This window comes from Pleurodeles waltl, chromosome 4_2 (assembly GCF_031143425.1).
Source record: "Pleurodeles waltl isolate 20211129_DDA chromosome 4_2, aPleWal1.hap1.20221129, whole genome shotgun sequence".
Taxonomy (NCBI): Eukaryota; Metazoa; Chordata; class Amphibia; order Caudata; family Salamandridae; genus Pleurodeles; species Pleurodeles waltl.
This window is the reverse complement of record NC_090443.1, coordinates 141,731,934-141,759,567: the sequence shown is the minus strand read 5'-3', so window position 1 is coordinate 141,759,567 and position 27,634 is coordinate 141,731,934. Positions and strand designations below refer to the sequence as shown.

General features: G+C 44.7%; 1 protein-coding gene across 1 annotated transcript in view; it reads right to left on the bottom strand.

Moving 5' to 3' along the window:
- Positions 1–12,169: 12,169 nt before the first annotated feature.
- TARBP2 (TARBP2 subunit of RISC loading complex) overlaps positions 12,170–27,634 on the bottom strand; it is a 79,217-nt gene continuing 63,752 nt past the window's right edge. The window contains exon 9 of the mRNA XM_069230977.1: positions 12,170–13,316. Within this exon, the coding sequence (XP_069087078.1) occupies positions 13,159–13,316 (158 nt within the window). The 3' untranslated portion in view covers positions 12,170–13,158. The remainder of the gene's footprint in view (positions 13,317–27,634) is intronic.

Sequence of the window (27,634 nt, the reverse complement as noted above, 5' to 3'; positions counted from 1 at the left end):
GTTAAGGCCTTCCATGAAGGCTTTAATAAATGGAATCCCAGCATGTTTGGCATCTAAGGTGTGGATGGGTCTCTCTACTACTGAGTCTGGTTGTGGGAAAAACACTGGGGGCTCTATGGTCTGGATGAGTCAAAAAAGGGAGACCACTTTAGAGAGGAACTTAGGGTTAGTTCGGAGACCACCCTTTTTCTATAAGCCTGAACAAAGGGTTCTTGTAGGGTGAGGGCTTGCAACTTGCCAATACATCTGAAAGATGTTATGACCACAAAGAAGGCAACTCTCCAGGCAGTGGAGATGGGAAGAGTGTAACAGTTCAATGAGGGGACCCAGGAGTCCTGTAAGAACTAGAACATTCCAAGCAAAGCAGGGGGAACTTTGGGAGTCCTTCCGTGAAGGCATTAATGACAGGTATGTAGAAGAGGCAGGAATGTTCTCGGTTTTGCATATAAGCCATAATGGCTGCTAAATAGAGCCGTATGGCAGAGTGGGCATGGCCTGAATTTCGGAGATGGAGTAGGTAGCAGGTGATATTCCGGACTACAGGTTTTAGGAGGATCCAAGTGTTCAGGGATACAATAGTGAACACATCTTTCTAATTTTGCTGCAGAGCTGGCTTATGTGTTAGGTGTGCGGGCCTCCTAGGCTTTCCATGCATTCCTGTGGAAGAGGGGGTAGCCAAACTGTAGGACCTCAGGTGCCAAATAGGTAGATTGAGCTATCTGCAGTCAGAGTGACCCTGGTTTCTACTGAGAAGGTACGGTATTTTGGGAAGCTTCTTGTGGGGGCACTGACTGGCAACTCGAGGAATGCTGAATACAAGGGCTATCTGGGCCAGACAGGGCCTATGAAGATGGGAGCCTGAGATGTCTGCTGCATACTCCGTATTATGAATGGAAGGAGTGGGAAAGGTGGAAAAGCATAAGCAAAGACCCCTTATCAGTACATCCATAGTGCATTGCTCACAGACTGTGTGTGAGCATACCTAGAGGCAAAGCTTGGGCGTTTTGCATTTTTGGGGGTGGAAAATAGGTCTTTTGGGGAGTGTCCCAGCATTGAAAGTACTAATGGAGCACTTGTGATTGGATTCCCACTTGTGGAGTTGTTGATGCTTCCTGCTGAGCTAAATTTGGAGAGGTCATAGGTGAGACTTGGTGGCAATGTAGTGAATCTGAGGTAGTGGTGGAGTGAGATGGTAGCCTGGCTACGCACTCGGCACTGCTCGTCTGCACTCTTAATTAGCCAGTCGTCACGGTAGGGACGACATGGGTGGCACCTCTGCTAGGCACTTGGTGAAGACCCTTGGAGCAACGGTGATGCTGAATGGAAGTACTCAGAAGTGATAGTGATTACCATTTAGCTTTGATAGGATGAGTGAATAGGAATGTGAAAGTAGGTGACTAAGTTCTAACAATATCATGTAATTGCTTTGATGAAGAATAGGGATGACAACCTCCAGTGTTATCATACTGAAGAGAGGATGTACTGGTTGAGAGGTGTGAGGTCCAGAATGGGCTTGAGTGAACCACCCTTCTTGGGGAAGAGGAATTAGACAGAGTAAACCTCGTTACTCTACTTGTGGGGGGCACTGGTTGTATGGGCACTTTTTGAAGCAGCACTTATCTCTTCCTCTAAAATTCTGAGATGTTCTCTGCTGAGACTGTGGTTGTAGGGTGGGGTGTTGGGAAGAGGTGTAAGAAGTCCTAGGCCGTACCCATGGCGAACTACTATTAATAACCACTTGTCTGATATGATTTCTTGCCATTGAGGGAGGAAATTCTGTGATCTGTCCTGAAAGGTAATATGTGATTGGGTGGCAGGCGGGGGTAATCAGTGATATGAGGTGGAACCTCTTTTGCCTCTGCCCACATTGTTGTTGCCCATGTTAACACACCTGGTGTACCCTCGCGCTGTCTGCTGTTGGTACAATTGTTGCTGCCTCTGGTAGAAAGGGGAAGGTTCTGGGTATGTGGCTTTAAAACCAGCACCATCGTGGTGTTTCTGAAAGGAGCCACTAGGGAAGGAAGTCTGGAGGGTGAGCATGACTTTAGTGGCGTTAGTGTCCGAAGAGATGTTCACCATTTAAGGGCCGGTGGACCAGATGTTGTTGTACTTCGGCTTTACAGCCTGAGATACAGAGCCATGCATGGAGTCTAAAAAGGACACTCGTGTTGATCCCTGAAGATGCCGTGTTGGTGGTGCCCAGAGCAAAGTGCACAGCAGAATTGGAGATGGCCTTTCTTTCTGCCACTAATTCCTCCCTTGTCTTTCTTGAACTCCTTGTGGAGAGGCTTAACCAGTTTGTGCATGTAGTTCCACTGAGCCGTGTCATACCGGGAGAGGACAATCAAGTTGGCAGTCCTCCAGTGAGTGGTGGCTCCTTCAACTATCCTCTTCCTAGCAGGATCAAGCTTCTTGCTCTCTTTGTTGTGTGGGGGAATGTTACCTGTGGCATGAGTAGAAGTCTTCTAGCATGCAGTATGATCTACTGGGGGTCGGGAGGGCTATAATACCTGATGTAGAGGGGGTCATTGGGGGAAGGCCTATATTTTGTTTCTCAAGTGGGTGATACTACTCTTACCTTGACAGGTTCTTTGAAGGTATTAGGCTGGCACTAGGAAAAGTTTTGGAAGGGTATGTGTCCCAACACCCTGTGTGCATTCTCCTCCACAGAGAAGTTGTATAAGGCAAGGGGCATGCGGCCACAAAGAGGGCCCAAGCCCCTGGCAGTTAAAAGTCCATTGTGTATCGGTTTTAGGGGTGTCATCGACCAACATGGATGACTAAGGCTTTTTTTCCCATGGGTATAGAGTTAAATTCACCATATGGGCCTGAACAAGAGGTTCAGGAATGCATCGAACTTGGAGCCCTGGCAGTACATGCCTGAACCAGATGGTGGAAAAACATAGTGTAACTGTACCCATGCACATTGCTAACAAAGCACAGTGTCACACTATACCTAGTGACTTATATCACTTCTTGAAGGAAAAAACACCTGCAAACATCCAGGCCCAACACTAGATAGGAGGAGTACGCAAAGCATGTGCATCTACAGCAACACAAGTTCCAAACATATTGTTACCAAAGGTACTTACATTTTTCTTTTGGCAAATTTAGGCTACACATAAACCTTGCTAAAGACATTAGGAAATAAGAGTATGTATTGGATGGACCTTGTGTTAGGCATTTAGCTTTTGGTGATTTTAATTTTTTTGACAAGCGGTTCTTAAAGTTTTGACTTCTATGGACCCCCACTTAATCACTACTGGAAGGTGTATACCCCCACCTAACTAATTTCTGAAATTTGAACCTCAAAATAATACATACCAATACAGAAGCACATATACCAAAAACAAATACACCAGATTTGAATTATTTTATATAAATGTTCAAAAAAATATGTTAAGTTGGAAAGTTTATCAATGGGAAGATTTGAGCTTTCAATTTTTTTAAAAAAGATGAAGCAAAATGCTACATTCTAGCATATCACTTGGTGTATTTTTTTTGTTATTCATAACGCATGCTTCTTAAGCACATCCAAGTACTTCAACTGAGACCACCAATTGTCCATACTATATTCCATTTACTGTACATGTGCTTCTCCTATGAATCAAGATAATGACACCAACTTAATTTGTAGCCTCCAATTTCATTTCACATCTACAAAGCATTTTAAAATGTTCAATTTTGAAGGTTGCTTTTATGTACATATACTTATTAATCTGATATTTTATTTTCTAAATGGCCATGGACCCCCTGAGTAGGTGTTGCAGCTCCCTGGACCACAGATTAAGAACCACTACTTTAGACAATGTTCAGTCGGTTCCATAAGCATTACTATGTCATGCATCCAGGGTGTTTTTTCCGCACACAAAGACCTTTTTGGTTTGTATTTACTTTGTGTAAGATGTCTTCATTTTTTTTGGTGATGGGTTGGTGTGGCAGTTCTGTTTATTATCTGGCATCTTGTATCATCATTCTAGTCACCTGGCGTTGTCTTATACTTGAAATTGGTTTTGACAGTATGTTTTTTTCTTTTGATTTTGTGAATGAGAGAAGGGTTTATAGTGTTATTTTGACAGTGTTTGTAGCATTATTGCATCACAAAATAATTGCATTTGTACCAGTGCTGTGAGTTTCATTTATTCATTTACATTTGGTGTGTTTAATTGTTATGTGGTTTCTTATTTGATGGCGTCAATCTTGTTTTGTAATGCGACACTGAAGCCAAGGAAAGGGTTTCTCAGAGAACCAAATAAACTTTTAACAGTATAAACTTAATAAACGCTCTTCTTATGACAATATGACTCTGGGTTTCTGCCACTGTGTTATACCGTAATTGCTTTTTCAACTGCGTCTGTAGAATCCCTGAACCAGGCAGAAAAGTGAGACTGATGCTAACTCAGACTGTCCAGGAGGCATAATTCCTCCATTCAACATGGTTCAGGATTAGCTGTGACCACTCTGGTACCTTTCTGAGCTATGTAGGTAGACAATGAGATCCACCAAAATCTACATTAATAAATTGGAGAAGATCTCCGAGTTTCAGGGCTGGCGTCTAGCCTCCTTCTCAGGGCAGGATAAGCGTATCATGCACACTCCTTCTAGACTTGATTGAGAGGAGGATTGAGGGGAAGGACCTGTTACTGAGGAGAGGGATATTAGAGGCATTCATACAACAAGGAACTGCCTGATGTAGAGGAGGAGCTGATCAGGAAGGAATAAACAACACCAGCAGAACACTGAAAAGTGACATCTGGGACTAAATGGCCTGGATGGAGCTGTGATTAACTGACTGCTGTCTTGTCCAGCTTCTGTGCTGTTAGACACATTTCACGAAGGTCAGGTATCCATCTTAGGGACGTGGTCTTGAAAGGGGGGGGGCACCCTTTTACTAAAGGCCGGTGACCGATGCCTTCCAAGCCCCAAAACTGCCCCAAACTGCATTGTCCCTGCTTCTATGGCATAGTACTGTAGTAACTATGACAGAGCCTCCAGACCCTTGATACATTCTGATTATCTCTTTTACCTAAGAGTGCATTCCCCAACACAGTGCAAGGCATCTTGTTCTGGTGCCTCATAATAACTGTCATCCTCCATCAAAATCCAGGAACCTCACACTTTACCTGTACTTGTTGGGGTAGGCTCTGCGATATACTTTGGGTAGTGATTGCTGAGGCTGCATGACCATCCTGAAGGCCACATATAGATGATTTCCAAACATCAGGACTAAAATTCATGTGGGCTAAATGATTACAGGGAATTTAATTTACCTGGGAAGCCCTGAAGCATTAGGGTGTTTCATTACTTCCTGCTGCCATTTTTACTCCTACTCTCTTCCACATCAAGTTCTATCAACCTAGGAAACAGGCTGTATTTCAAAATCTCACTGTCGCAGCTTCACTCTAGAAACTCCTGTGCTGCCTCGTAGTTATTTCCTGCCTTCAGCCATGACTTCTTCAAGCAGGACTCCTGTTTGCCTTCTGATTCATCTTTGTGGATTCCAGAGGTTATTTTAAGATTAACTTAATTTCTATTCATTTGAATTTACCTCTACTACTTGTGTTCTCTTGCGCAATTAAAAAAACAAAGAGGTGGATGGAAATAAAAGGTCCTTTCTTTGTGCAACGAAAATCTAGAACTCCGCATGTACAACTCCACCACTTGACCCATTACCCTTTGAACTGTCCTTTACCAGCTGCTCTCCTGGTAGGCAGCATGCGAACAGTGCGATAGGTACTACCGCAGTCACCATAGCTCTCAACCTAGTTATAATTACCATCTTGGAATGTGACCCAGGCGGTCTGAAGCATTCATCAATTACCACTGGGTTGGTTACTGCAATGATGGTTATTAACTCCTACCAGATCAAGTTTGAAAGGACATAACCTACCTAGATTCTTGCTGGTACGAGGTAGTGGCCGAGTAGCGAATAGAGTTGACATGCAGTACCTGTAAAGGTAAGGTCAATAGCAAGATGGCCTTGGGTTATACACAGGTACAAGAGAAGCCGAAATAGAGATGCCTGTTAAGAATGACTTCATTTCAGCTAGGTTAGTGACAGGGCCAGAGAAGTAATGAATTGCAGACGAGAGGAGAATAAGGCCCTGGAGGGTCACTGGGCCACTTGTAGAGCTACAGGACGTCCTAGCAGCTGGAGGACATATCCAGAAAAAGGTCTAAAAAATGCATCAAGGCTCATGAACAGCTTGTGAAGGGGTGGATGTCAACCACTGTGCGGGTTGGAAAGAATTTGATGCTGTACAACGAGTATGTGGACCCAATAACCAGTGCCAGAACAATCCTGTTGTCACTAACCCACAAAGAACCTTTAGCACAACACCTGTGTATTATGGAGATAAAGGACGTTAAAGCACTTTTTTCTACAAACAAGGGATGGGCCGTGATGTGGAGAGGTTCTGTAGAACCTGTCTAGCTTGCCAAGTGAGTAGTAAGGCTGGACAGGTCAGACATAGGCACCATTGGTGCCTAAGCCCCGTGGTTGGTGTGCCATTTTAAAGGGTGGAGATAGAATTTATATGTCCCATCATTCCCCACACACTTTTGATTTTGGAAAGCTTCAGCACGTTTGTGGTAGCTTTGCAGAGTATAATTGGTGAGGTAGTGGCTAAAGAATCCCTTTGGATTTTGTATAGGGTTTTATTCCCAAGACTGGCCTGACCAATGGGATAATTCCATATCCTATTTTATGAGAGATATGCTGGAGAAAGCTTGAGTGACTTCCTGTGTATCCACAGCGTACTATGCACAAACCAGACAGTTGGGGGAATACCTCAACAAAACTCTTAAGGGGATTATTGGAGCTTTGCCAGAGGTACTCAGGAAGATAAAATATCTCCTCTTGCCATGTCTTGTTTGCCTGCAGGGATGATCCACAGAGGGAAGAGGGGTTTAGCAGCTTTGCGCTTCGGTTTGGTCATCCTGTATGTGGAGCACCTACTTTGGTCAGGGAAGGACTGGAAAGGTACCCCTATGTCATCCCTAGGTTTTGAGCCTCTACGTTGAGGGCACAGTTCAGGACAATGGTGAAGAAAAACCTTCAGACTAGCCAAAAATTGGCGGGTATAATCAGAAAGCTACACCGACAGGGTACCAGATGATTCACTAAGTGTTGGTTCTTGGTTCTGGCACTTTAGAATATATGTAGAGCAGCCATTTAAAAGGTTGTAATCATGATTTCTGAAATCAAAAAATGAGTTGACACCAGTGCCACTCAAGAACCCTAGGCAGGTGTACCATGTGAACCAGCATAACCACTATCTTCCTAGAGAATACACAATGAATAACTTAGTATGGTAGAAGAAACTGGGGAGAGTGAAACCCTCACAGACATGTTCAGAATGATGAGAAAAATGGGTTAAAGGCATGGGTAAGTCTTGCCCCTGACTTGAGTCCTGTTTAGCAGTTAATGTGCTAGTAGATTAGTGGTAGTATGATTTAGTATGTGTTAGTGGTAGTATGATTTACCCATCGCTTCTCCCTCACCCCTGGTTGATGCCACTCTTTGTCCATGAAGCTGAGAGTTAGTCTGTCAATGAAGTGCTAGATGTACCATATGCTAGACCAGGTCCTGGACTATATCATTGTAAAGGTGGCCAGGATGTTGGACTTGGAGTGATTGAGCTCTCCATTCATCCATGGGTCGGTCCAGTGGTACTAGTCCCTAAGCAAGGGGCAACAGACCATTTCTTTTGTATGGATTATTGGGCACAATGTAACCCCCCCCAAGCCCACCACCTTCATAAACTAGTAGACAGATTGGGTGCTGTAAAGTACCTGCATACCTGTAACATAACCAGTGGACATTGTCACATTGCTTTGGTGAATATTGTTAAAGAGAACGTCACACTCTTCACTTCAGAGGGCCTCTATTAGTTTACGGTTATGTCCTTCTAGTTAAAGAATACTTCAGCCAAGTTTATGGACCTGGTCAATTGCATGTTGTCATAGCTGACTTACATGGAGGACATTCCTGTATTCAATTATGCAAGGCAGGACCACCTGGGGCAGTTATGGGGTGGTTATGGATGGTGAAACTGACAATAAAGTCAAGAAAGTGTCAGGTTTGACACTCCATTGTAGTCCACCCTTGAACTTCAGGTGATAAACAGAAAGATCTGCCTGCTGGATGGCAGGGTACAGGGTAGGTTGTATTGGGACGTTCCTACCACCCCGACTCAAGTAAGAGCTCCTCTCGGAGTACTACCAGAGCTCTGTGGCAAATTATGGAACTATAGCTGACCCCTTTAACAGGTATATCTCTCACAACGCAGCCAATGATGGTTATTTGGACGGTGGAGTGTCAGAAGATATTTGACGATCTGAAGGCCACTTGTTTTCAAAGCCTGGACTACAGTCAACTCATCATTGTGCAGACAGGTGCTTCTGAAAAGGAAGTTAGGGCTCTGCTCGTCGGTCAGGAATAGCCACTGTACTGGCGCATGAAGAGATAATCTAAGCAACTGTTAATGTAGGGTTTACAGGTTTGTCAGTGGTCACTCTTCTTCCGTCGTTTTTTTTTCTTAAAGTATATGCCTTTGACATGGAGTAGAAAAGATAAACATCTGGAGGACCTTGGTAAGCACTTAAATTGGTGCTGTACACCTGTACTGAGAGGTAAGATCTCACTAGACTGGAAATCCCTGCTGCCATATTGAGAGCTGCTGGTATTTAATGTGTACTTCAGATTTCCTGTGACTCACATGGAAAGTCTGATGAGAGTGGCAAAGCAGTGCTGTGGTTTCACTGAGGCCCAACCTCTGCACCAGATCATCGACGGACATCTGGGGATAAGTACGTCTGCTTTTACATATTATCGAGTGTTGTATGACCTGAGACACTTGATTAGTTCAGGATCGGAGGCAAAGACAAATGAAGAGAATAGTTCGGACGAGAGCGATATTTTGAAGAATACAAATGATGAATAAAACAATGTATTATCCCATAGTTGTTGGTAGTGGTATAGCAAAGTTAACACTTGTTCAGTTTGTACTAACTCCAGTTCATAAAGTTAATTCTGGAATATGTATGAAAATTCTTGTGGAATTCAGCAATAACTTGGTGTGTGATTTTGATGCCTCGGTATGTGACTATTAGCAAAACCTGATTAAAATAAGAAAAACTCTAAAAACATATTTGGGAGAGCTAAGAAGACTTTCAGTTTGAAAATAACACTGAATTCCTGCGTGGGAATGAATTCACGCACAGGAATCCTCCGGTGGAAGTCGTGAAATGTAAACAATACAAAGGGTGGTAATTATTCATAGCTAACTATCTTAAACTTAGAAATCATGGTACACTACGCAATAAAAGAACCTTCAAGCACACTTGTCAGCCTACAGGTTGGAAGATAACTAGAGTATTTCTGGAGGAAGTGAACAGATTTTCTAGTAAGTACAGAATTGCCCTAGTTACACCAACACCGTTTTCCACAGGATAATGCGCAACTTGTTCTTTATTATTTATTTTTTTAGTTTTTATTTAGTTTGCGGTTTGTTCCTGATCCCCTTGCCCCTGGGTTCATCCAATCATCACATGAAACCAAAAACTCTAAGTGGTGGTTGCATGATCACTAGCAATTGCCTCGGTTACCATGCAGGGAGAAGAGCATGTTTACTAGGAAACAACGTGACATCACCCAGCTAGTCGAGAAGGGAAGAGAACACCCAGCCATCTTTAGTAGTCATAGACTGCTTCATTGAGAACATAACTGGGCTGCCAACGGAAAATTGTACTTTGCCTAAGTTTTAACCCTTTGGACATTCTGGTCTTACAGGTTTGGTACAGGTCTGTGATCCTGATAGTTTACAAACCCCTAAAGTAGCTGTAATGAAAGGTGCTCCAGGTGGCCCAGCTTTGTAAGGATTACATTTCACTGCTGAGTATAAGTCAGGGGTGCAGCACAGGAACACAGATGGATGTTCATAAATATTTGTCAAATTTGATTACTATAGTTCTCTAACTGAGGAGAAAAAGTCCTTAATCATTTAATGAAGTATGTCCGCCTCCCCCGAGTTCTCTATAGCAAGCTTCTGTACCTTTTTGCTGATTTTTAACCTCAAAGCATACAAGAGTCAAGCATGTAGGCTAAGTGTCCTGTGGCATGGCTTGAAAACCAGAGATGGGCTCTGTGGTCTTGAGAAGCACAGTAAGTGCACCCCAGCTTTGTTAAGGGAGACTGCTGTCCTTTCGTTGGGTTGAGAAATACTGCCAGCAAATTAAGATATATCTTTCTTTTCCTGTTACCTGGAGAGAGAGGCCTACTGGCTTATCCGGTTATGGTTCTGCCGTTCTCTTTCACTCCATACATTTAAAGGATGACTGGCACATGTACGTTTGCTGTATGACAGAGTGAGGATAGAGTGAGTGTATTGTGAGTGAATAGAGGGACACAGCAATCCATTCTGTATCTCTTGTGGAGGAGTGATTTACACAAGAAAGGGTGGAGAGTCTGCCAGCGAGGGATACAAATTGTAGGGAGGCAGTGGAATATTTCCTAAGGCCTCTGAAGTGGACTAAGCTCCTCTGAAAGGAAGGAGGGAGATACAAATGTCTTTGGTTTTTTTTGTTGTTGGCGAAGGAGCCACCACTTGAGATAGAGGGTATTAGAAGTAAAAGCTGCCTAGAAAAGCGACCTGCAGGCCAGTTGCCTGAAGAACTGAAGCTGTACAGGAAGAACTGAACAACAGTATTTGAGCACTGAGATCGACGTCGGGGACAGACTGGTAATGCCTGGAGCAAACTCCTGTTCCGACCTAGTGTGCTGAAAGACTGACCCGTGCTTACTAGACCTAGCTTGGGGGACGTCACCATGAATAGGGACGCCTTGGAGAGAGATGCCGGTGAAGGACGAGTTTCAACAGTGTTGTCCCAGCTTCTACATCAAGGGGGAAACCACAGTTACCTCGCCTGAGTTCCCATCTTGACCGCTGGCTGTCAAATACTCCCCCCCCCCCCCCCCCTTCATTCCCGAGTTGTGTGAGCAACTACTAAAAACTCATCTCCTATGGCCTCTCCTAAGGGAGGCCTATTGGGCCTCCACAACCTCTCTGGAGGGCACACAGAAAAGATTCCTCCATCAGGAATGTAAGGAGTGGGAGCACCACAACAGGTATTTGTACAAAGCTGCCAAGGGCAGCAGTCGCTTCCTACTACTAGTGCAGGCTGCCATCCCAAACCCCAAGCGGAGTACATGCATGGACTCCGCACTGGTGAGCCAGTTGAAAGCTTCAGGAAAGTCCACGGAGTACGATTCCCAGAAATCACTGGAAACTTTCAGAGGCAGGGGATTCCAGAATGCTAGTGGGCAATAACCGCGACTGTTAGCTGCAGACTTTGCCCTCGGATCGCTGATGGGGTACCTTAGTCTGGTTATCGATATGGTAGATTTCTGTTGCACTGAAAGTAAAGTGCGCTTTTGAAGATAAAGTACTGGATGGACGTTGATTTATTGCATGTTATTGTTGCGCTCAGTTTTGAATGCCTACACCCAAACCACCTCTGGTGTGAAGCTTGAATTATTCCGCTTCTCTAATCTGAGGACCATGCGCTAAAAGTATACACCTTGTGATCAGTTTTGGATCCATTAGTAGGCCAGGCCCTGGAAATTAAAGGTAAAATACCCCTATTCACACAAATAGGGCCCATTAGTCCCTTCCAGCTCCCACAGCTGTGACACATGAGCATAAGTGTGTGTCACACTTACACACATAGCAGGGAGTTGTGGGTACAAAAAAGGGGTTTGTGAGGGACACTCGGGGGGGATTCCAACATTGGGTTTTAGTGAGTGATGAAGCTGGGCAGGAGGCAAAAATGCAAATACCGAACAGAACAAGATGCTGGATCAAAAAAAACATAAGTCACATCAGAGGACACCCAAGAAGTAAAGATATGTGGCTAGGGAATTATGCAAAACTTGGAGATTAACCACACATACATTCAGTTTCTTTCTAGAGCAACTCATTACATCGATGGTATGGAGAAACATTTAGATGAGTACAAATGACCCTCTTACTCACTGCTGAGAATCAGATACCTTTGTGATCCCAAACTAATGTAAATATCCACCAGAGTGTGCCACCCTGAGCTACCAGACTCTCCCGTATTGGAAGTGCCAATCCATTACCATCGAAACACACGGTGGCTACATAAAAACATGATCTGTTTATTTTTATTTTACTTTTATAACCAGAAAAGCAGCAATGTCCAAGGTGGCATTTTTTCACAGAAAAAGTTCATTTCCCCCCAGGAGCACACTATTAAATTGCATAACCTAAAATGGCCAGCAACATGTAGAAAATGACAAATGAAAAGCTTACCCATCAATATGTTTAACACAAGTGACAAAGTTGCTCTATTCGTTCTAAGGCATGGTACATGCTACCACTTCTGCATAACAAAATGTGGGCACACACCCCGAATCCTGGGAAGACTTGTGCATATCTTTTTCAGGGTTTCTCATTTCCTAAATAGAGGCTCATTTCCCAATATCGTGTAAAATCTGGAAATGTCTTCCTATTTGGTAAAGTTCTTTGGAACGCTAAAGATCATAGTGGCCTCCAGAAGCCCTTTATCACATTGAATGGGGTGGGAAACACCTACTCTGGCAGGGGTTTGTTTTATGAGATCCGTGTCTTCTTCCAAGCAGCTGAAGAGGTAGGTGAGCCTTTGTGCCATCGATTCCTTCACTGTGGTAGCTGTGATCAAAATCTGAATTCGGAATCACATCCCTCTCTAAAGTTAATCTTCCAAAATTAATAATGGCTGGGAGAGTTGATCCTGGACAGAACGAAGCAGTGAAGACGTGGCGAGATGTCCCAGATCAGTTTTTATCACCAAGGAAACTACCTTCTTATGATACAAAACAAAGACACAATGGTAGGTACCTATCTACACAATATACACATACTCAGCAAACCTCTGAGAGTTATGTTCCTGCTCCAGCTCCTTCGAAGATAAGTGGTGGGCTAGTTCATTGCTATGTTGAAAAGGCAGATGCTGCCAGACACCTTCCTGCAGGTTTTGGCTCTCCATCCAGGCTCTTTTTGGCTGGAAGTGGCTAAGAGGAACACTGTATCAATCAGGAATTTTAAGACAAGTGGGGGAAAGGAACATTCTAGTCTCCTCCCCCCCCCCAATTCTTCACTTCCCTACTGCCATTATTTTTAGGTATTGCAGGGCGTTGTGGGCTGCATTGGCACGAGCTGCATCGCGTGATGCTGCAGAGCCATGACACACAGTTGTCGGCTGGGTCGAGAGCTCCACGAGGCACTGGTAGAGGCCACTCAAGCTGCGTTCATCTGCAGGGGGATGCAAACCATATGAACAGGGATTAGTGTGTGCATACAAACAGGTCCCAACTATATTTTTTATAAGTGCTGAATGGTACTGCCTGCCAGAGGGGCTTGTTAGTTGGCAGTTACATAGGTTTTGATCTGGCTTCAGGTACGGAGTGTGCTTTTTATGCATAAGGATAATATACACCTGCAAGTCTCCTTGTCTGCCTATCACTGAGGTCCAAATCATCCATTTCTGAACCACGAAACCTCACATCTTCATCGAGGCATGTGGTATCACACCCCAATATCTTGGGCAGTTCCATTATTTAAGCCATTTCAATGTTTCCTTTTATTTCAGGGTCCCTTTCTTTTCTGAGTCTATCTTAATCTCAACCCCATGTCCAGTATTCCATTCCTTCCTAGCCTCTCTGTATCCAGGCAGAGTGACTCAGCTTACAAGCACTCGGCTCCACCTTCTCCACTGCATTCAGGAAGCAGATGCTCCTTGCAGTGAATGTAACCCCGCCGTTGGTCCTGCTGACCTCCTCCCCTCTACTGTTCTGTCACCCATAGCCTCTGGATGTTGAAACTTCAAACTTGGTTCACTTCTGTCACACTCGTATCTTTGCCATTCCTTCTCTGCCATTCACACGTATGATATATTATTTTAAAAACCATTGTTAAAGTGAATTTTATTACAAGACCGGAGGCTCTTATTATGCGTTCTTTTCATGCTTTATTTAAATAGCAGCAGTCAAGAAAACTACAACTCCCAGCAGGGTTAGCGACCTCGTAACCAATGGGAGTAAAACTGCAAAGACAACCAGCCAATCACTACATTACATGAACTATAGAGAGTACGCTCGACTTCGCACAGCCCTCTTTTCTTGCTGCTGCGCAGTCGAGATAAGTACTCTCTTTTACTCAGGAATTATTCTAACGTTTATTTATTGTGTGCTTGGTATATTTATGTTTAGTGCTTAATAATTGCCTTATTTCAAGATTGGTTAGCTTCGCGCGCATTCAGCGCGCCTATATTTCCACCCCCCCCACTCCCCGACAAGTTATTTTGGTCCGCTGTCGAACGCGACTCAACCGTCGCGTTCGAACAGCTATTTCGGTCCTGTCAGCGGAGCGCGCTCGGCTCTTCATTGCGCGGCTGACGGGACGTTACCTGAGCATCCCGCTCCTCTTCCTCAGGTCGCTCCGACGGTCGGCTTCCTTCAAAAATACGCGTGTCTCCCGCTCCGCAGTCGAACTCGCCTTGTCTCCGCCCATTAGTGTTTTCCAGCCCCTGGGGGTGTATCCTTTCGGTTGGGAGCGTGTTGCTCCTTGGTTAACTCTTCAATACCCAGCTTTTGCTGACGTTTATACCATTTCCTTTCATTTTGCTCAATTGTTCACAGATAATAATGAATTCAAATTCCCCTTCGTTGTCAGAATCAGGGGAGGAGGAGGATTTGCTCAAACAAGATATAAGCGATTTTATCCATTCCTCCATGAAAAGTGCTTTTAAAGCAACGATGGATAAGATGTCTAAGAACATCGAAAATTCAGTGTTGTCCATGGTGTCCAAAGCCAAGGCCCATTCTGCGGGGGAAAGCAGAAAAAGGAAAATATTATCAAACAAATCACGTAAGGGCGCATTTAAGGGAAGTGAGCTTGGCTCACACCAGGATGAGGACTTGATTCCTCCTAGGCCTCCTTCCAAGGAGGGGATTTCGGTGCCCATTGCGGCATCTCACAAAAAATGCAAGAACAAAGCTAAGCATATTTCAGCGCCAAATAAATTAGTGATTGAAAACATTTTGGACACAGATGATGATGATATGGACATGTCAGACCAGTCTGATAACCCTGATGAGGCATTTTCCCTTTCTTCCCCTCCTCGAAAAAGGACAACAATTTCATCAAACGAACCCTCTTCCAGTGTGGTGGACGCCGAGGGCGTACCTATGTTCGACCCATCCCTTATCCACCACCCAAATTCAATGGAATGGCTCCTGTTGGATCACGTAGGCGCATATATTTCCTCTCGCTTACGGTTGCCTCTGGATAAACAGACTCGGGCCAAATTAAAATCGGAATGCCCCAGGCCAGCGTTGGACTCTAACATTACGGCCACTCCAATTATCGATGAGAGTCTCATCACATTCTTTACAAAATATGGCAAGGACCCCCGTAAGGGAGTGGATAAAGCCTGGACCACGTGCCAGGATAAACTCTTGGATGTAGTAGGACCTCTAGCAAGGATTTTCGACCTGGCCGAAACAGCGAGAATGGAAAACGTGTCAATTGACCCTGCTGATCTCTCGCTATGGATCCAACGGGCCTTTTGCCTCTTAGGAAATGCTAATTCGGCAATAATTCATGGGAGACGCAAAGGTCTTCTCCTAAAGATGGATCCTAAATTGGCCAATCTGGCCACTCGGGACCCCGGTGTCCACGCCGAGGGTAATCTGTTCGGCACTTCCTTTATCAAGGATCTTAACCGGTTTGTTTCAACTTTCTCGTCTATTGACAAGGCACAGCAATCGATGAAATGGTTTTCAATCAGCGGGTTTTCGCCCGGGCCGGTAGAGGTAGGAGTCGCTTTACCAGCCGTCCATATAGGAACCAAGGCTCCAGAGCATATTCAAACCCTTATGGCACCTATCAACACGAGTTCAAACCTCAATTTTACCCCCAGCGTTCAAGGGGATTCCGCGGTCGCGGCCAACGTTTCTCCAGATCGACCAACAACCAAGGTAAACCAACTTTCTGGCCTTCCCGTGGGAGGTCGGCTTAGTTTCTTTCAAAAAAAGTGGGAATCGATTTCTTCCGACCCATGGATTCTTTCCACAGTGCAGGGATATCGCATAGAACTTCTTTCACCCCCCTTTCAATCCTCTCTCCCTCCTCTTCCAAAGTTTTCTCTCGAAATGTCTTCTCTAATTTCCGCAGAGATTCAATCTCTTTTCACAAAAAAGGCTATCCAACACTGCAGTCTGGATCCGTCAGGTTTCCTCAGTTCTATCTTCCTTGTTCACAAAAAGAACAAGAAACTTCGTCCAGTGATCAATCTGAAAGCCTTCAACCAATTCGTGGTTTATCGTCATTTCAAGATGGAGACTATCGTCCATCTCAGGGATATTTTGCTCCAATTCGACTGGCTAGTCAGACTGGACTTACAAGACGCATACCTAACCATACCCATACATCCTTCCCACAGGAAATTCTTTCAATTCCAGTGGAATTCAGAAACATTTCATTTTTCCTCCCTTCCGTTTGGCCTGTCTTCCGCTCCCTGGTGCTTTACAAAGCTATTAAAACCAGTGGTAGCTTATCTCAGGTCGTTGGGCATCAGACTCATCATTTATCTGGACGACATTTTGATTATGCACCAGAACAAGTCTTCCCTTCTGAATCATCTTCAACTAACTTCTACCCTTCTTTCAGATCTGGGCTTCCTGATAAATCTCGAGAAATCAGCAATCATACCTTCACAACAGATAGAGTTTCTGGGTTTCCAGATAGACTCTGTGTCAGCTTCCTTGCTCCTTCCTCAGGCAAAAATCTCAGCAATCAGAAAGGAGCTCGTTTTAACTCTACAAAAAGACTCTATTTCTCTCAGAGCCCTCGCAAGGGTGGTAGGTCTCCTCGCTTCTTCGATTCAGGCCATCTTCCCGGGACCCCTTCATTACCGCGCTCTACAACGCCTCAAAATTCTTCATCTTCGTCGAGGATTGGCTTTTTCCGACCTCGTGCTCTCGACCAAGAATCACGAATAGAAATCCAATGGTGGATATCCCATTTAGAGGCCTGGAACGGCAGGTCCATCTTCCCCTCTGTGCCAGATCTTGTGTTAGAATCAGATGCAAGTCTCACAGGCTGGGGCGCCCGGTGTGGGGCGATATCGACTGGCGGTACATGGTCCGCAGGGGAGTCCAGATTGCACATAAATTGTTTAGAGCTTCTTGCAGGCTCCTTTGCGATCAAAAGCTTTACAAAAAACAGAGCTCAATGTTCTATCCTGCTTCGCATGGACAACATTGCGGCAGTACGTTATATCAATCACCTCGGGGGCACCAGATCCAGACCTTTGGCGCTACTGGCCAAGAGTCTTTGGGAATTTTGTCTGGCTCACAAGTTTTCCCTCATAGCCGAGTACCTTCCAGGCTCCTTGAACTCCACTGCAGACTGGCATTCTCGTCATTTATTCGATTCCAGCGACTGGATGTTACACCGCTCAGTCTTCCGGTATCTCGAGAGGAAGTGGGGCCCCTTTCAGATAGATCTATTTGCATCCAGACTCAACGCTCGGCTTCCCCGTTTCTTCAGTTGGCGTCCAGATCCTCTAGCATTAGCCACGGACGCGTTTCTTCAAGACTGGTCTCAGTCTCTCAACTATGTTTTTCCACCTTTTATCCTTATCAACAGAGTTCTAAATCAAGTCCGACGGCAACAGGCGTCCTTGGTTCTCCTGGCTCCATTTTGGCAATCACAGATCTGGTTTCCCCCTCTTCTCGAACTTGCGGTAGACTTTCCAATTCTTCTTCCGAACTTTCCATCCCTTCTCCTGGACCCACTCGGGTGTCCCCACAATCTAATCCTAGACAGTTCTCTAACTCTGTCAGCATGGTACGTTTCCCAACAATCCTTCCCGATTTCGTCAGAAGCTACGGAATTTATCAACAATGCATGGGCGCCAGGTACAAGACGAGCATACGAGTCAGCTTGGTCTCTTTGGTCAAGCTGGTGTGTGGGACAATGTGCCAATCCCTTTTCAGCGGATGTCAATTTGATCATTAACTTCCTAGCCGCCCAGGCGGGTCTAGGCAAATCTTATCGGACAATAAATCTCTACAGATCGGCAATATCTATTAATCATTCTCTAGTAGATGGTATTCCTATCGGTTCCCACCCTTTGATCTGTCGCCTTCTAAAAGGCGTTAAGCTTTCCAGACCCCCTTCTGCCAAGTACTCTCATCTCTGGGATGTTTCCCTGGTATTGAATTTTCTTGTCGATTGGCCGGACAATTCTAACCTAACACTCAAAATGCTGTCTGCTAAACTTACTATGCTTCTGTGTTTAATATCCATGAAGAGAACTTCGGACGTTAAGTCTTTGGATGTTTCCGCCCGTCAATTTTTACCATCGGGAGTTCTGTTCCATATCTCCAAACGTACTAAGACTAATCTACATTCAGTATTTTACCCTTTCTTTCCAGATAAACCAAATCTCTGTGTGGGTCTTTGTTTAAAAGAATATGAAAAAAGAACTGCGGTCCTGAGAACGTCTTCATCTAATCAATTGTTAATATCATTTCGTAAGCCCCATAAACCTGTGTCTTCGGCAACTTTAGCTCGGTGGGTCAAATGGATCATGTCCCTGGCCGGGATTGATATTTCAGTGTTTGGGGCTCATTCAGCCAGGGGTGCCATGGCCTCCAAGGCTTTTGCCTTGGGTTCCAGTTTGGAGCACATTCTCAGGTCCGCAGATTGGTCCAATGATAACGTGTTTAAAACCTTTTACTGTAAACCTGTTACATCTGCCGCTTCTATTGTTGTTGATAAGCTTTAAACGCGCATAATAAGAGCCTCCGGTCTTGTCATAAAATGTAGATTTTCCTAGTAATTTATGACGGAAAGTCTTAATTTTATTAAAGACACGGAGGCGAATATTATCCCACCACAAGTACTTCTTTTAATATGTACTTTTTTCTTCCCTCCCAGCGACTCCGGCTCTTCTGCCAGCTTCCGGATGACTCCACCGGTTCTGTCCTCTCACCATGGATTGGGATGTCGCAGGACGTATCATCGCAACCTTCGCGGGAGCTACAAATTCATCCTCATACAGTTCGCATCATCGCTGTGCTGCAGGACTTCTGTTCGATTTCTTTGGCGTTTGCTATTATTGGACTCATCTACCCGTTGTTTTATGTTTCTAGCTAAATTTGCTCGCTCAAGAAAAGAGGGCTGTGCGCAGTCAAGCGTACTCTCTATAGTTCATGTAATGTAGTGATTGGCTGGTTGTCTTTGCAGTTGTACTCCCATTGGTTACGAGGTCGCTAACCCTGCTGGGAGTTGTAGTTTTCTTGACTGCTGCTATTTAAATAAAGCATGAAAAGAACGCATAATATTCGCCTCCGTGTCTTTAATAAAATTAAGACTTTCCGTCATAAATTACTAGGAAAATCTACATTTACATTAAAAAAAAAAAAACTAAAAAACAATTACATTCACAAATAGGGATATCACTGTAATCTAGAACTCAGGCAGCTCTGCAAACTATAACTTGTAGTTTTCAATGAATTTCTGTTTTTGTTTATCATAAAGTACATCAATCATCTATGAAACTATACCCTAACCACAGCCAGCCACTCCACCCTGCCTGCTGCAAGCAGGATGGCCTTTGGCCAGGAACAGCAATGCTTGCTGTAAAACATAATGTTAAGTGTGATTTTTAAGTGAATTTTAAAAGGGTTTTTGTCTTCAAAAAACATATGCTAAGGTGTTTAAACCAATCCCAACCACAGCTTCACTTTAACCATGTTTTCTTATTGATATATATATATATATATATATATATATATGGAAAATGTCATTTACCCAGTCTACATCTGTTCGTGGCATGTAATGCTGAAGATTCACATGCTATGCATAGCTCTTCCGACATCTAGTGTTGGGCTCAAAGTGTTACAAGTTGTTTTTCTTCAAAGAAGTCTTTTCGGAGTCAGGGGATCGAGTCACTACTCCTCTCGGTTACAGTGCGCATGGGCATCAACTCCACAGCTAGATTGTTTTCCCGCAAAGGGTGAAGGTGTAAGAATACAAAGAGATGTTCATGCAAATTTAAATGTATCTACAGGTGTACAAATGTTAAACTTAAACGACTACAGGCTTCCGGGGAGGATGGAGGGTGCATGTGAATCTGCATCACTACATGCCACGAACCGATGTACACTGGGTAAGTGACATTTTCTGTTTGATGGCATGCGTAGCTGCAGATACACATGTTACGCATAAACTACAAAGAAGTTAGTCCTCCCAAAAAAGTGGTGGGTAGCCTGTAGGAGTTGAATTGTTTGAAATAGTGTCCTTAAGACACCTTGGCCTACAGTGGCTTGTTGCTGTGAAAAAACATCAACACAGTAGTGTTTTGAAAATGTAGGAGGAGTTGACCATGTGGCTGCTTTACATTTATCAACCACTGGTATTTTCCTTAAGAATACCATTGACACACCTTTCTTTCCTGTAGAATGTGCTCTAGGAGTGATCAAAAGTTGTCTTTTTGCTTTGATGTAGCATGTTTGTATGCATCTAACAATCCATCTTGCTAAACCTTGTTTTGATATAGGATTGCCTTTATGTGGTTGTTGGAAAGCAACAAAAAGTTGTTTTGTTTTTCTAAAATCTTAGGTTCTGTCTATATAGTACACAAGAGCTCTTTTAAGATCTAGAGTATGAAGAGCTCTTTCTGCCACAGAGTCTGGCTGTGTAAAGAAGACTGGCAATACCACTGTTTGGTTAATGTGAAAAGGAGACACTACTTTTGGTAGAAATGTAGGATTTGTTCTAAGTACAACTTTATGTTTGTGCACTTGGAAAAAAAAGGTTCTTCTAGAGGGAATGCTTGTATTTCACTAACTCTTCTTAAAGAAGTAATAGCTACAAGGAAAGGAATGTTAAGTATTGAATTTGACAAGACTGCATGGGTTCAAAAGGTGGTCCCATGAGTCTGGTAAGTACGATATGTAAATTCCACGATGGAACAGGTGCTGTTCTGGAGGGAATAATGCATTTTAATCCTTCCATGAAGGCTTTAATAACAGGAATTCTGAATCGAGAAGTATGTTGAATATTCTGCATGTATGCAGATATTGCAGTGAGATGTATTTTGATGGTTGAGAAAGACAAATTTGACTTTTGCAAATGAAGTAAGTAACTCACAATATCTTGTATGGATGCTATAAGTGGGTCAGTGTTTTTAGGTTGACAGTAGTATACAAATCTTTTCCACTTATTTGCGTAGCATTGTCTAGCATTAGGTTTACATGCTTGTTTAATTACTTCCATACATTCTGGTGGAAGTTTTAGGTAACCAAATTATAGGACTTAAGAAGCCAAATCGCTAGATTGAGAGCATTGGGATTTGGATGCCTGATTTGACCTTTGCTCTGTGTTTACAAACCTGGTCTGTTTGGGAGTTTGGAATGGGGTACTACAGACAAATCTAGGAGTGTTGTGTACCAATGCTGGCGTGCCCATGTTGGTGTTTTTATAATCATGGTGAGTGATGTTTGATGCAGTTTGCTGACCAGAAAGGGAAGGAGTGGGAGAGGGGGAAAAGCTTAAGCAAATATCCCTGACCAATGGATCCATAGAGCATTGCCCTTGGATAGAGGATGTGTGTAAAGAAATGGCTCCCTGTTGCAGTTACCCCCCACTTTTGCCTGATACTGATGCTGACTTGACTGAAGTGTGCTGGGACCCTGCTAACCAGGCCCTAGCACCAGTGTTCTTTCACCTAAAATGTACCATTGTCTCCACAATTGGTACAACCCTGGCACCCAGGTAAGTCCCTTGTAACTGGTACCCCTGGTACCAAGGGCCCTGATGCTAGGGAAGGGCTCTAAGGGCTGCAGCATGTCTTATGCCACCCTAGGGACCCCTCACTCAGCACAGACACACTGCTTACCAGCTTGTGTGTGCTGGTGGGGAGAAAATGACTAAGTCGACATGGCACTCCCCTCAGGGTGCCATGCCAACCTCACACTGCCTATGGCATAGGTAGGTCACCCCTCTAGCAGGCCTTACAGCCCTAAGGCAGGGTGCACTATACCACAGGTGAGGGCATAGGTGCATGAGCACTATGCCCCTACAGTGTCTAAGCAAAACCTTAGACATTGTAAGTGCAGGGTAGCCGTAAGAGTATTTGGTCTGGGAGTCTGTCAAAAACGACCTCCACAGCTCCATAATGGCTACACTGAATACAGGGAAGTTTGGTACCAAACTTCTCAGAATAATAAACCCACACTGATGCCAGTGTTGGATTTATTAAAAAATGCACACAGAGGGCCTCTTAGAGATGCCCCCTGTATTTTACCCAATTGTTCAGTGCAGGACTGACTGATCTCTGCCAGCCTGCTTCTGAGAGACGAGTTTCTGACCCCATGCGGTGAGAGCCTTTGTGCTCTCTGAGGACAGAAACAAAGCCTGCTCTGGGTGGAGGTGCTTCACACCTCCCCCCTGCAGGAACTGTAACACCTAGCAGTGAGCCTCAAAGGCTCAGGCTTCGTGTTACAATGCCCCAGGGCACTCAAGCTAGTGGAGATGCCCGCCCCCTGGACACAGCCCCCACTTTTGGTGGCAAGTCCAGGAGAGATAATGATAAAAACAAGGAGGAGTTACTGGCCAGTCAGGACAGCCCCTAAGGCAACCTGAGCTGAGGTGACTGACTTTTAGAAATCCTCCATCTTGCAGATGGAGGATTCCCCCAATAGGACTAGGGATGTGCCCCCATCCCCTCAGGGAGGGGGCACAAAGAGGGTGTACCCACCCTCAGGGCTAGTAGCCATTGGCTACTAACCCCCCAGACCTAAACACGCCCTTAAATTTAGTATTTAAGGGCTCCCCAGAACCTAGGAACTCAGATTCCTGCAACCTAAGAAGAAGAGGACTGCTGAGCTGAAAAACCCTGCAGAGAAGACGGAGACACCAATTGCTTTGGCCCCAGCTCTACCGGCCTGTCTCCCCACTTCTAAAGACACAGCTCCAGCGACGCTTTCCCCAGGACCAGCGACCTCTGAATCCTCAGAGGACTGCCCTGCTCTAGAAGGACCAAGAAACTCCTGAGGACAGCGGCTCTGTTCATCCAAGACTGCAACTTTGTTTCCAAAGAAGCAACTTCAAGACAACTGCGTTTCCCGCCGGAAGCGTGAGACTTGCTACTCTGCACCCGACGCCCCCGGCTCGACTTGTGGAGAAACAACACTTCAGGAAGGACTCCCCGGCGACTACGAGACTGTGAGTAGCCAGAGTTGCCCCCCCCCCCGAGCCTCCACAGCGACGCCTGCAGAGGGAATCCCGAGGCTCCCCCTGACCACGACTGCCTGACTCCCAGATCCCGACGCCTGGAAAAGACTCTGCACCCGCAGCCCCCAGGACCTGAAAGATCAGAACTCCAGTGCAGTAGTGACCCCCAGGAGGCCCTCTCCCTTGCCCAGGTGGTGGCTACCCCGAGGAGCACCCCCTTTGCCTGCATCGCTGAAGAGACCCCTTGGTCTCCCATTGATTTACATTGGAAACCCGACGTGTGTTTGCACACTGCACCCGGCCGCCCCCGTGCTGCTGAGGGTGTACTTCCTGTGCTAACTTGTGTCCCCCGGTGCCCTACAAAACCCCCCTGGTCTGCCCTCCGAAGACGCGGGTACTTACCTGCTGGCAGACTGGAACCGGGGCACCCCCTTCTCCATTGAAGCCTATACGTTTTGGGCACCACTTTGAACTCTGCACCTGACTGGCCCTGAGCTGCTGGTGTGGTAACTTTGGGGTTGCTCTGAACCCCAAACGGTGGGCTACCTTGGACCCAAACTTGAACCCCGTAGGGGGTTTACTTACCTGCAAGAACTAACAAACTCTTACTCCCCCTAGGAACTGTGAAAATTGCACTGTCTAGTTTTAAAATAGCTATATGTGATTTATTTGAAAAGTTTATATGCTATTGTGATTATTCAAAATATATTTTTCTATACAAAAACCTATTGGCCTGGAATTGTCTCTGAGTGTGTGTTCCTCATTTATTGCCTGTGTGTGTACAACAAATGCTTAACACTACTCCTTTGATAAGCCTACTGCTCGACCACACTACCACAAAATAGAGCATTAGAATTATCTCTTTTTGCCACTATCTTACCTCTAAGGGGAACCCTTGGACTCTGTGCATACTATTCCTTACTTTGAAATAGTGCATACAGAGCCAACTTCCTACAATGTGGGTGTCTGGATGCGAAGGTTAGGCATTTTGCGTTTTCGCTTGTTGCGAATAGGTCTATCTTTGGTGTACCCAACTTTTGAAAATACTTTTGAAGTACTTGGGAGTGAATCTCCCATTTGTGTGTTTTTTAGTGATTTCTTTCTGCTTAGGAGATCTGCCAGCTGATTGTCTATTCCTGGAATGTATTGTGCTAATACATGAATGTGAATTGCCCATTTCCTTATTGTTTGGGTTAGCAGGGACAGCTGAGATGAGTGTATCCCGCCCTGCTTGTTGAGATGATACATGGTCATCATGTTGTCTGTTTTTATGAGAATAGTTTTCTGTTTGAGAAGAGGTTGAAACGCTTTTAGAGCAAGAAATACAGCTAATAGTTCTAGGTGGTTTATATGAAGCTGTTTCTGTTGTGCATCCCATTGCCATCGAATGGTCTGATTGTTGACGTGAGCTCCCCAACCAATCATTGATGCGTCTGTTGTGATTATGGTCTGAGGCACAGGGTCTTGGAATTACCGCCCCTTCATTAGATTATTGCGATTCTCCCATTGAAGGAACATATATGTTTGACTGTCTAACAACACTAGATCCTGAAGTTGACCTGGTGCCTGAGACCATTGTTGTGAGAAGCACTGTTGTAAGGGCCCCATGTTTAGTCCTGCATGTGGAACTATGGCTATGCAAGATGCCACCATCATCTAGGATCCTCATGATAAGCTTTACAGTATATTATTGATTTTGCTGTATGTGTGGTATGAGATGTTGGAAAGCTTGTATCCTTTGAGTATTTGGATAAGCTGGGGCTTTTTGAGTATTTAGGATAGCACCTAGATAAGGTTGTACTTGTACTGGTTGAAGAGTTTTGATAATTGAGAGTGAAACCTAGGGTATGCAAGGTTTCTATCACATAACAAGTGTGTTGTTGGCACTGTGTAAAATTGCTTGATTTTATTAGCCAGTCATCTAGATATAGAAAGACTTGGATGTGCTGTCTTCTTAAGTAGGCTGCTACTACTGCTAGACATTTTGTGAACACTCTTGGAGCTGTTGTTATGCCGAAATGGCAACACTTTGAACTGGTAATGTTTTCCTGCTATGACAAACCTGAGGTATTTTCTGTGAGCTGGATGGATGGGTATGTGGAAATACGCATCTTGAGGGTCTAAAGCAGTCATGTAATCTTGTTTTTATAGTAGTGGAATGACATCTTGCAGTTACCATGTGAAATTGTTCTTACAGGATATATAGATTGAGGGGCCTGAGATCCAAGATGGGCCTGAGAGTGCCGTCTTTTTTGGGAATGAGGAAGTATAGTGAGTATACTCCTGTTCCTTGTTGAGAATGTGGAACCAATTCTATTGCTTGTTATAATAGTAGAGATTGTACCTCTTGTTGCAAGAGAACAATGTGTTCTGAGGACAACCTGTGGTATCTTGGTGGAATGTTTGGAGGGGTGGAGATTAATTCTAGGCAATAGCCAATGTGAATAATTGATAGCACCCAAATGTCTGTGGTGATATTTTGCCAATGAGAGTAGAATTGCTTTAGTCTTCCCCCCCACAGGAGACGTGTGGAGTGGAAGGATGGGAATGAAGTCAATGTTTAGGATGTGTAGTGGTTTGGTTTGAGGTTTGAAATTTACCTCTGCTCCTGAAATATTGTCCTCTATAGGACCCTCTAAACTCCCCTCTCTGGTATTGGGTTTGTTGCCCCTGTTTTGTTTGGGAGGTGGAAGCCTCAGAGGATTGTGGTTTAAACAATCCTCTAAACTGTGGCCTGCGAACGGAGCCTCTATTGGTGTGGTGTAGAAAGCCCCTATTGCTTTCGCAGTATGCGAGTCCTTCCTCAGTTTTTCAATAGTAGTGTCTACTTCTGGACCAAATAGATGTTTCTTGTCAAAAGGAATATTAAGTACTGCCTGTTGAATTTCTGGTTTAAAACTTGAGGAGCATAGCCATGCATGTCTTCTAATTGTGATGGCTGTGTTGACATTCCTTGCAGCTGTATCAGCAGCATCCAGGGCAGATCTTATCTGGTTATTGCTGATAGCTTGTCCCTCTTCCATTACCTGTTCTGCTCCTTTATGATGCTCCTTCGGGAGATGCTGTATAAGATCTTGCATTTCGTCCCAATGGGCCCCGTCATATCTGACTAGTAGTGCCTGAGAATTGGCAATTCTCCATTGGTTTGCTGCTTGTGTGGCAACTCTTTTCCCAGCTGCATCAAATTTTCTACTTTCGTTATCAGGAGGGGGTGCGTCTCCTGATGACTGGCTGTTTGCCCTTTTCCTTGCCGCACTGACTACTACCGAGTCTGGAGGGAACTGATGAGTGATATAGTCTGGGTCAGCAGGAGCAGGCTTATACTTTATCAATTCTGGGGGTGATGATCCTAGCTTTGACAGGCTCATTAAAAATTTGATCTGCATGTTTAACCATTCCCGGTAACATTGGAGACAAAGATATGTGGAATGATAAGACAGAGTGTTAAATAAAAAGTCTTCTTCCAGGGGTTCAGAATGCATAACCACTCCATGATAAGCTGCTGCCCTAGATATTACTTGGGTGAAGGCAGTGGTGTCTTCTGGAGGAGAAGGTTTAAGTGGATAAAGGTCTGGATCATTGTCTGGGATGGGATGGGATCAAGGCCATAGAGATCTACTGTACCTCCATGTGAGTATAGGGAGTGAAAAAGAAAGCTGTAGAGAGTAAGGAGAAGAAGTATGGAGAGGTGCTGGTTTCTCCTTTTGTTTCTGCACTTTTGCTGGTGGCTGTACAATTTGTCCTGTCTCCTTATGTATATGAATTCTTGATTGTCTCTCATCCATAACCTCTAGTATCGGTTGAATTTCAGTCTCTTCCTCAGAAGTCATGAGATCCCATCATGAGCTTTGAGATTTGTTTTCATTTTCTCAAAAGTCCCTGTTCCTCTGAATATGAGGATTTTTTTGTCTCCGAAGTGTGTATCTTTTTCGGTCCCGAAAAAGTAGTTGGATGTCTCGGCTCCGAAAGTGACTGCCGAATTTTCGACTCTGAGGAATGGGATCTTTTACCAGAGTCTGAAGTGGAGGTCTTAATTGATTTACTCGACTCAGAGGTGGACGGAGACATGGCCTTTTTCAGCGCAGTCTTTCGCCTGGCCGAACCATGGCCTTCCGGCAGTGGTGTACCCAAGGCCGTCAAATGCTTTTTCTGCAGGGGTGTAGGGGCAGACGTACTCACATGCTGGCCAGCTGTGATGTTTCTGTCATCTTCCGATTCCTGGTTCAGAGTTTGTGTCTCGGATGGAGACTGCTGTCTGCGCCTGCTCTTCCTCCATGACGTCGAGATGTTTGGTGTTTTTCGATGCCATTTCGAGCCTTCGG